At 36.3% G+C, this 10,639-nt stretch overlaps 1 protein-coding gene across 1 annotated transcript; it reads right to left on the bottom strand.

The window, feature by feature from the left end:
* Positions 1-8,962: 8,962 nt before the first annotated feature.
* LOC147492496 (F-box protein At1g30790-like) lies at positions 8,963-10,045 on the bottom strand. Its single transcript, XM_086567531.1, has one exon. It carries the CDS (start codon positions 10,043-10,045, stop codon positions 8,963-8,965), a length of 1,083 nt encoding a protein of 360 aa, XP_086423657.1.
* Between the last annotated feature and the right edge of the window lie 594 nt (positions 10,046-10,639).

Below are 10,639 nucleotides of genomic sequence, written 5' to 3'. Positions count from 1 at the left end.
TCGATATCCGGTGTAGAATCTTGATGGGGTAACTATAGGCATAGTTACTTTGTTATCAACCACTTTTCCAGGCGGAGAGTGGTGATGGCATTTAGGTCACCTACTATTGTCGTTTCCGTACTAGTATTACCGTTTAACTCAAAGGCGTGTTTGTTGTTTTAGGGTTTGGTATCGCTTTGTCCGGAAACCGCCTTTTGGTTGGGCTTTCTCTTGGGCTACTTGTTGTATGCCCCGATTTATGGATTGTAATATTTGTTGGTTTGATTGAGTCATTGATTGGAAAAGTTGTTGGGTAACTTTGTATAAAGGTGTCGATCACTGTCCGGTTGTGTAGGTGTAGTAGTCCGCGGTGGTGCATTTGGAACTATCTCACGTTGATTATTTATGGGTGGGTTTTGATAGTTACTATTGTTAGTTAGGAGCGATACCTCTATTGGTATTATAATTATTATAATTATTCTGACCTTGTGCTACACCTTGTCGTGGTTGCGCTTGGTTGTTATAATTATTATAATTTCCCTGACCTTGTCCCTGTCCATGCCTAGGTGGAGCTTGATTATAGTTGTTTGTTTGCCTAACATTTTGGTTATTAAACCCTGGAGTTGTAACTTGTTGATTGTTTCCCCAACTAAAGTTGGGATATTGTCTCCATGGGGCATTAGGAATAGGATAGTTATTAATGGAGCAAACATTATCTTGCTCTAATTGTTGTTGTTCATAGGCGAGAGGATAATAGGAGTCAAGGTGCTCAGGACTCAAACAGAAATTACATGGGTTGGAGTTGACATTCATGACGGGAATAGGCTTTTGTTGAATAGAAATAGCCTCTACTTTTTTAGTTAGAGATTCGATTAAATTTTTAAGTTCGGATCGGGTTTCATCTCAAACATACCGGCGGCCTTAAGCTGTTGAAGAGGAACTAGCGAGGCGGGGGATATCGTCACTCCCCAATTGTTATTGCGTTTAGTTTGTTCTTCTAAAAATTTGTAAGCCTCTCGAGGCTCCTTTACTTAGGAAACTACCCCATTCATTATGTCAAGGACTTCTTTATGGTGATGTTGAAGTCCTTTTGAAAAGGCAACGAACTAACGTGTCTTTTGCTAGGTTATGGTGTGGACACTCTATTAGCGGATCGGTGAAACGATTCCAAGCCTCGAGAAAATGATTCATGAGGGTTCTCATTCGGAAGAAATGAATCTTGGAAATCATTTCATCCGTCTTTAGGGTGGGTAAAATATTCCATAAATAGTTTGAACAAGTTTAGCCCACGAGTCCTGAGTTAGCTTGGGCGTTAACCAAAGACGCCTTATCGGCTAAGGTGAAGGGAAATACCCTCAGTTTAATTTGTTCCGCACCAACCGTAGGATGATGGAATATTGTAAGGACTTGTTCAATCCTACGCATGTGTTGGTAAGGTTTTTCATGGCCTAAACCATGGAAAACGGGTAACAAATTAAATATGTTTGGGGGGATTCGAAAATCCCCTACTGGGTCTGCTAGAACGATGCAAGATTTAGGGCTATCGCTCAAAACTTTGTAGAAGTCGGAGAGAAGAGTCTCTCTTTCTTCACCCATTATGTCAGGTATGGTTGGTGGGATAGCAGTTAGAGGTGTTGTGATTGGTATACTCGATATGTTTGTTTGTTGACGGTTAATTACGTTCGGTGTTTTCTCCCGACCGGACCTTAATCTCATGCAAGTCTAAGTCTAAACACGAAAACAATCCAAACAATCTTGATATATTAGTATGAACCTCTAACCGGAGATGAGGTATGGAAGAAAGGAATACGATAAGCGTCCTTGCTTCGCTTATGAATAGCGTCTTGTTTCTGGCGTGTTGATGTAAATAACAAGTTAGAACAAAAAAAAAAAACTTAAAAATCGAAGTTGAAACAAACTGTAGAAATCCGCCAAAAATTTTGCATAGGCGGTCGCTCCTTGTCCGATAAGTGGCGGGTCGCTCGAAGTCGATAAGTTAGAGGGCATGTCGCGCTCGAAGTCCAGACTATAGAGCGCAGGTAGCTTCCTTATAAGCGATTAGCTCCCGTGTAATTACGTCCCGAATTTTTCAACGCTGAAACGAATAACCACAGTATGAATCAAACAAGGGTGGGTGGGTTTAATGGGACTTAAAAATGACTAATTCTACTATGAAAACAATGCTAAAGTGCAACTAAGATGGCAGCGGCGCCATTTGATAAAGATAAAATGAATAGCTTACCTACGAAATGAACGATGAAATCAAAACGTAAGTAAACTAAACTATTTATGTTGCTATGTTATCAAAGTTTCCTACTCTCAAGTCTATCGAAATAGAGTGGAGTAACAAATTCGTTCCACTCCTAGTGCTCTAGCATGGAATTGTTTTCTAATCTAATTAATCAGTCTTAAGTCAATGAGAGCTTTACGAAGGTGATATACTACGATACTTACTGAATTTGATTACTTGAATTTAACTACGAATGCTATGGAAATATGATTGTGCTTGAATCTAGATAAATGATTAGAGGGGAATTGAATCCACCTCGAATCCAACTTAATAGCCTAACATAGATTCTTGTATCTCGATTCTTACGTTCTTACGGAAAAGAAATTCGAAGTTCTAATCCCTAGTGTTCATGGCATTTTGTACGAAAGTACTAACTAGCATGTGAGGTCGTCCACCCATTCTCATGGCGAATCACGACCTTCTAGATTGGAATAGATTCTACAATGTTTCTACACTATACCACTAAGTTTTCATCAAGGCTTCATCAACCCCTCTAATGGAGGTTTTAGCCTTGAGTCATCAAACCATCATTTCCCATTTCATTATAACTACACATCATATTAAAATTCTAACTTAACTAAATTAACTAACAATGGTTCAATCTATTTAAACTACGGAATGATAATCAACAAGAATTAAAATCAGATCTATAAATTGAAATAACACAATTCGAAATTGAGAAAACAACTATTTTATTTATCTAATAAATCAAGAACAATGATTGAAAGACTTAATCTAAAACAAGAATTGAAAATGGAACTAAAGCTTAATTTAATTAATGAAAACAGATCTAGAATTCTCTATATTATTTTAGGTCTAACTAGCTAGCATTAACAAAGAGCTAAACTTTGGTTTTTATACTTTCAGATCCAAAAATCGTGCATGGGCTTGGAGCCATGTTTTGGGCCAGAGAATCAAGCCCAAAACCCAATTCTTTCAGTCCAAAAAGGCCTCTTCAGCTGCAGTTGGCTTCCACAGACTTTTCGTCCACTTTTCCTCCTCTGATTGGGTCAAGGCTTAAACCATTGGAAAGATCTTTCCGAGCCGGTCGTTTTGACATAAAGTAGGCCCAATTCCGAGATCTGAGTCCAAAGATACGGCTTTCGGAAGTTCTCACACGACTTGTGTCTTTTTTTCACCCGTGTCGACTTTTCAGCTTTTGACCGGGCTTTAGGAAGGCTTTATCTTCTTGAGTCTTGGCCTTTAATCACGGAACTCCTTAGTAACCGACCTTTTCTCCTTTATCTCACTAAAGTGGCACATTTCTGCACATAATGGACTTTGAAGCCTGAAATGCATAAAAACATGTAATCAGTGTTAACTCTTAATTATTACTCACATAATTGGTCCAAAGGTATGACTGTTAAAGGGTTAAAACTACAGTTTTGGGCTCTTATCATTGGGCAAAGATTCTTATTAGGGTCCATTCTTATTAGCTCCGTACATGAGAGTTGGCAAGCTTTTCCATTAATTGCATGGATTAGACTTGAGGATAGTTTGGTGATTTCACATGTAAACTTAGCAAATATGGGAGCAAATATTTCCCGAATCCGGACTGGGTGATAATAGACATTGTCCTATTTACTATTATCATATTTTAAAGGGATATTCACTAGGCTGTTTTCGGATTACAAACTTCAACTATAGATTATCGTATACTTGTTTTGCGATGCCTCAGCAGGAAGATTACGTTCCCTACGACAATATTCTCATATTGTACATTCATATCATCCCCTTTGCCAAATCTGTTTGTCCCTATTTTTTTGGGACTTTATGCTGTCCATAAGTAAGTTAATATCGGAGGTGGGTCCTCCGAGAGTCGAGGGATTAGATATTCTCTAAGGCAAGCACAATTTATTTGTATGCGAAACCGATATCAGATTCTAAAAGGGAAATAACCCCGGCAAAACAATTAGAACTGCCGTATGAGTGTATTCTTAAGCATAGTCGCTAATTAAAATATATTCTGATAGATTCATTAGATAGTTCATCTTGAACATCAATCTATCTTAAAAGAGAAGACTGATCTCGAGTAATATCAGTGTTAAGTAGTGGTCCTAATTGAAACTTCCAAACTTAACTTGTGGCTTAGATCTAATTTAATGTCTGGAGATATGTATACAAAAAATTTAGGACTCTAAAATCTGGGGATTGAAAATGGGATCAAGCAATCAGAGTTTATAGAGGATACAAACTCATATTTAATAACGGTCGTACGATTGTGCTTAGGAAGTTGCAACTATTAAGGAAATAATATCCGTGTTCGATGGATAATTTAAGGTTTCACGTATGAGTCCTTACTCAGATACTGTTGTAATTCACATAAAACTGTATGATAGTTTAATTCAGAATTATTTAATTTTTATAATATTTGTCATTATTGCTTTGCCGTAATGACTTTTATTTGTTTTTATTTTCTATTATATATTTTGTGATGTTATATTTTGTATAATTGGGTTTAACTATGTTTTGAGGCCGTGTTAAAGATATATTCGAAATAAGTCGATGCTTTATCATAGACACTAAAATTTTATGATTGTATGATTTGTAATAGAGAATTAGTTTCTACAAATTACCAATATTTTAGCATGTTTTTTTTATTTGATCAAATATATAAGAATTGGAACACTAAAAGTGTTTGATTCGTAATAGGAAATTACCTTTTATAAATCACAAATATTGTACCAATTTTTTTTTTATCAAATATATAAGAATTGGAAATACACTCAAACTCTCCAAAGAGGTTCCATGTACGTGGGATTGTAGGCTTGGTTAGAAAAGACTATCATTTCATATTAGAGTGCCACATAGGAGAGAAAAAAAAAACTAACTCTCATATTAGAGTACCACATAGGAGAGAGAAAATCCTTCATTAGAGGTCTCTGCTTTAGTATGTAGACAAGGTTTTAGACCCGGCCATATGCCCGGAATCATTTCTAAAATTAACATCCCCTAAATTTTTGTGAGGAATTCAATGACTGATAATTATTAGCATAAGTTGTTGGAGTTGATTTAGCAATGTTTTCTTATTGGAGTCTATAAAATTTTCTTATTAGATGTTGGTTGACTTATTAGAGTTGTGTTGCATTAGGAACTATTATGAAATTTCTTAAGATCAAGAGTTCAAGTTGTATTAGGAAACTTCTTATGAGTAATTAAGAGTGTCCACGTGGCATACCTATGTCTCAAGAATGCGCCACTTAGCAAATAGATTGTCCACATAAGATGTACTCTGCTTTAATGTAGAGAGAGTTGATAGTATTTTATTTAAGCCGGTTAAATTCCTACGAAGTATTAAGGAGTACCCATGAGAGTATTTTGTTGACTTCAACAGTGATATGGATAGTAGCAGCCAAGAAGCGCACATAAAATCAGTGCTATTGTTTTTAAGATATATATTATGACAGCATAACAGCGAATTGAGTGAGTAGTAGCCAAACAGCGCGCCACTAAACATGTGTTATGGTTTTAGTTTGTGAGTGTGGTACACCTTCAGTATTCAGGTTAGGCCATTGCCTACACCGACAGTTTCACTTTCTAGAACGTCTCAACATTTGTTCGAGTTCTTCAACTAAAGACAGTACATTAATGTTTAAATTTTCCTAGATTCACCACTAACACTATACAAATATGAATTTTATTAGATAATTAAAACATACATTATTAACAATTATGCATTGTTTTGTTGAAAATTTTCAAATTGAAGACGATCATTTGAACAAGGCAACTGCAAGAAGCAAAAACAATTTTAATTGGAAACATACATCAAATCGATTAAATTAGTATGTATGTGTAAGTTAATATTTATTGTACGGGTTAAAACATGTAAACAAACTCAAAATTGATAAGGTATTTAGAAGTTTTAGATTAGGCTAAGTTTTTGTAGATATGATCTCCTAACTATTATAAACATTCTCACAACTAATCAAAACAATTAAAAAATTTAAAGTAACTTGCGAATAACATAGTTTATAAATGGTAAAAATGAACATGCCACAATTAACCAGTTTTTGTGATAATGTTGATAGTAATTGGGAGATCATATGTTAAAAAAAAAGTAGCCAAATTTATAACTTAGAAATACCTTCGTAATCATGAGTTTGTTTACGTGTTTTTCTAATACATGTCCATAGAACCCCTCCCATAATTTAAATGAGATACCAACTTAGTTTACCGCATTAAACGGCAATTTTCTAGTGTATATATAACATGTCAACAACATGAATAATTTTTTGGACCCATAATTTTTTTTTCCCATGTTGTACGTTTTTTATGTGTCTAAAGTGACTTTTTTTCTTCATCTTGGGTACTTGATAATTATGTTGAAATTTGCATATTATCTTGTAAATTTAACCATAAATTTAATCTAAACATTGGTCACTTCAAGCAATTAATTCAGGTCAGCCGATAGTCAAAGGGAAGTTTTAAGATTCTGGCTTTGAAATCGGTCAAAGCAACACCTAGTCACCTAATATTAAATACATATTTATTGCAAAGATAATAGCAAGCTTTCTTCATAAAACATCTCCTCAGACGTCTGGGACAATATCTCAACCACGGCTCCATTTTCACAATCTTCTGCTTTCAGCACAGGCAAGATTCTATCTTGAATATGTCTCCCCATTCCTTCATGGAAAGCACCAACGTCAAAGGCTCTTCTGAGGCCAGGCAGCCCCTTCTGAGGCCAGGCAGCCCCTTCTCTCCTAGAGACAAGCACATAATGAAGTTGTTCATCGACAGCAAGCGCGAAGAGCGTCTAATCATTGGTGAGGTCATGAAACACTTGAGGGAAACTAAGGCGCAGATGGAACAGGAGGAAAAATCAAACCAAGAGATGGAAAATCTTAGGTATGAGAAGTTTAAGTTAAGACATTTGCGGTATATGCTGGCTCAGGAGTTTGAACCCATGTCATGGCCTCCTAGGTGCCCTTGTGTGTGCCATTCAGATGAAAGCATTTTAGTTTAGTTGTGGCTTCTTTGCCGTTTCTTGTTTTGTTTTGCTGTGTGTATATGCGTCTTTGTTATGTTGTTCTAGGTCGTTTAACTGTTGTGCCAATGACTACCTTTATCTTCTTACTAAGTTAGACAAAATTTTCTGTATATATGTCAAGGGTTATTAGTTTATCCATGTGTTGCGGTATGTGTTAATTTGTATTTACTAGTTCATCTTTGGTCATGTGTCGTAGTCTTTTTGTGATGAACTGAATATTACAAGTAAACACCACAAATGGTGAATCGCGTAGACCATTATAATGTTCTATCTGGTTGGTATACTGTCTTACGATGGGTAATCACAAAAAAGTATTGATCATTTTCTTTGAATGAACAAATCCATCATCGATCACACCATTGTCGAGGACTATCGGTAGTTGAATAAAACATATCATCATGTAATCTAACCGTAACAAAATGACTATCCCGATGATGCTCAACAGTACGAATTGTGTTTTTGTTGGGCTCAACAGTACAAGTTTTGTTTTCGTGGGCGTCAACAGTACGAGCTTTGCATCAGTTGGACTCAATTGAGTATCCATATTCCAAATCTCTGAAATAAATAGGAATACCCTAACAAAAATTCCCAATCTTTAGGGCATCATCTCTCTAAAAAATTCTCATTTACTGTTCCGAAATGGGTGGAGGGAAAGATGGAGAATCTTCCGAACACGAGGTAAACCTTATGTGTATGTTTTCACATTCAATTTGGGACTAATTAACCTAATTAAATGTCGTTACAATTTTGGAAAGTTAGAATTTAGAATTTTTTTTTCTGTAGAATGCACACCATGAATCTGTTGTGATTTGTATAGGTACAGGGTTGCTTTCTTTGTGCTGATACGGACCATAGCAAGAGAGACTGTCCTTATTTGCACTACTCATGTGTGGGGTGCAAGTCAAACACAATGACTCTATATTTATGTAAGCAAGGGATAAACAAAGGTCATATGTTTCTAAAGTGTAGAAGTCAACCTAGATGCGGTGCTTCCAAATGGATTGATCTCCCGGATGAAGAAAGCCATGAAGCCAGCCATAAAGCAACTACAACTATGGAAGAAAAGGTCACGGAAGGAGGGAAGGTGAAGGTAACAATGGAGGGGAACTGTACCTCTAAAATGACCATGGAAGGGACTGCTTCAGATATTTCAGCACTTGTTAAGTCTTTAGGGTTTGCCGATTGAACTGTAATGGATCTAATGATAGCATAAGTTGAAATGAGTGAACATTTTGGATGTATTTTAACTATAAATGATGTAGTTTAACTGTGAAATGATAATGGGCAATGATTTAAGAAACGTGAATTCAGCTTAAACATATAGATCTCTTAAACATAATGGGTAACTTACACATAAATACAAAAGTTTGTAGAAAAACAACAAGAACTCAACAAAGGGACAATTATACAAACAGGTGTTTCCAGATTATGTAAGTTACTCTATTAGGGACATACTGTGTTGTCTTCATACATAGTTATGTTGTCTTTAAGTTAAGCATTGAGGAAAGGACATACCATGTTTAATAAGTAATAATTTAACAGAACCATAACACAATGCAGTGCTTCCTGCTCTTGATACATAAGTACCCAGTCTATTAAAACGTACTGGCTAACAGGAAATAAATAATTACATATACAAACGACTAGTTAAATTGGGTTTCGGCAAAGTCTGATAGGAATGGGAAAATGGAGTGAATGCCACTTTATAGGATTATTTGGTCTGATAGGACCTTATTCTCCATGAAACTGTACCATATGAGCTTGTTGTTCCAACTGAAAACTCCAATGTCTGATGGCAGTAGGTCGACAAAATTTGCATGGCGGAAACTATCATACAATATAAACCTCCTGGGTTCACTCCACTGGCTGTTCTCGTACTGCTGCAAAACCCACAGTTCAAATATTTTTTGAGTAAAGGTGTTGCCCACTGGCCACAACGAAAACATAACAGCTATGGAGCCATCATAGAGAAACAGCTTGCAAGATTCAAATGGACGTTCAGTCTTCGGTAGCCTAATCCTTGTCCATTGCTCTTGGCGAATGTTAAAAACCAATATTCCTGCATGCCAAAGAGACCAATGCAGAATTCCATTTGCAACAACTCCGGCCTTTGGGTTAATGTGTTCATGAATATTAACAGACAACTTCAGATCATCCAACCTTTTCCATTTGTCAACTTGGGAATCAAATAATTCAACATGACGATAGATACATAATTTCTTGTTGTTGTCTCGGGAAGGCCGGACAGAATTGTACTTCGGTATTGAAATCCTAACTATTTTGAATCGCAAAGGTTCCACAGAATTCACCACCATGCCCACACTTTCAGTGTAGAATTTGTTCCTAGGATTATTTAGGCGATGAACGTTTCTAGTCATTGGTTTGCATATGTAAAATTGTTGGTATCTTTCGTAAAGTGTGTTCAAGAGAACTATACCTTCCATTGACGAGGCAATGACCGATGTACCATGTGGTCTGAAGTCCAAACTTGGAAATGGAATTGGTGGGTTGTTTGTAATGCTTGAATCAAAAGTTATCGTCGTTTCCCTTTTGTCTGCCGTATTTATGACGTAACCAAGAAAAGATCCCGTCATCAACGCGTGCTCCTTGGTGAAGGAACTTGAACTTATAAAGACTGCCCATTTTCGGGATACTAACTTGGCTTTTTTTAGAAAAGGAAGTGGAGCACGTTTGACAATTTCTTCACAAATTTCTGCTGGCATGTCCTTGTTGGTGTTGTTGGTTTGGATGTTGTTGTTCTTTCCATGTGAAGTAGATCCCTCCATTGTTGTTCTTTCAAGTGGGTTTAATTTCAAGTGTGGAGTTTTCTGGTTTAATATCGGGACCTTTAATATTTTCTCAAAGCCTAGAAGTTTTCTGCATTTAATATTTAACTCAACCGTTTTTTACCAGAGTATGGCATACATACCGTCTTATAGTAAACTTATCATGTCCTATCCATTCCCGTGGCATGTTCAGGAAGCTCTCATTTGATATTTGAATCTAGGGTTGAATCTAACCGCATACTTAAAACTAAAATTGATGCTTCTCAAATAATGCCTATATTATGGCACACATAATGTCTTATAGAAGTTTTATCTTGTTATAAGAATAAGGTGTTGTGTTGAGGGTGCTAAAATCTCAAATTTGAACCTGACCTCCTAATTAACTCTAAAACCGTTGCTTTTCGCTACAGACTAGGCTATGACATAAATAATGGCCTATCGGGCAGCTATGGTGTCATAATAGAAAAATTGTCGTGTTGAGGGGTTTTATATTATATTTTTGAATTTGAATCTAACCGCCTAATTAACTCAACAACCGATCCTTATCTCGACTATCTTGAGTATGGCGTACATAATGGCCTATCTAGTAGATAT

This window comes from Coptis chinensis, chromosome 6 (genome assembly GCF_015680905.1).
Source record: "Coptis chinensis isolate HL-2020 chromosome 6, ASM1568090v1, whole genome shotgun sequence".
Taxonomy (NCBI): Eukaryota; Viridiplantae; Streptophyta; class Magnoliopsida; order Ranunculales; family Ranunculaceae; genus Coptis; species Coptis chinensis.
The sequence above is the reverse complement of the archived record's forward strand: the minus strand, read 5'-3'. Positions and strand labels throughout refer to the sequence as shown.

Bases quoted from the DNA above. Each gene is read 5' to 3' on its own strand.
- LOC147492496 (XM_086567531.1), bottom strand. From the start codon at position 10,045: ATGGAGGGATCTACTTCACATGGAAAGAACAACAACATCCAAACCAAC.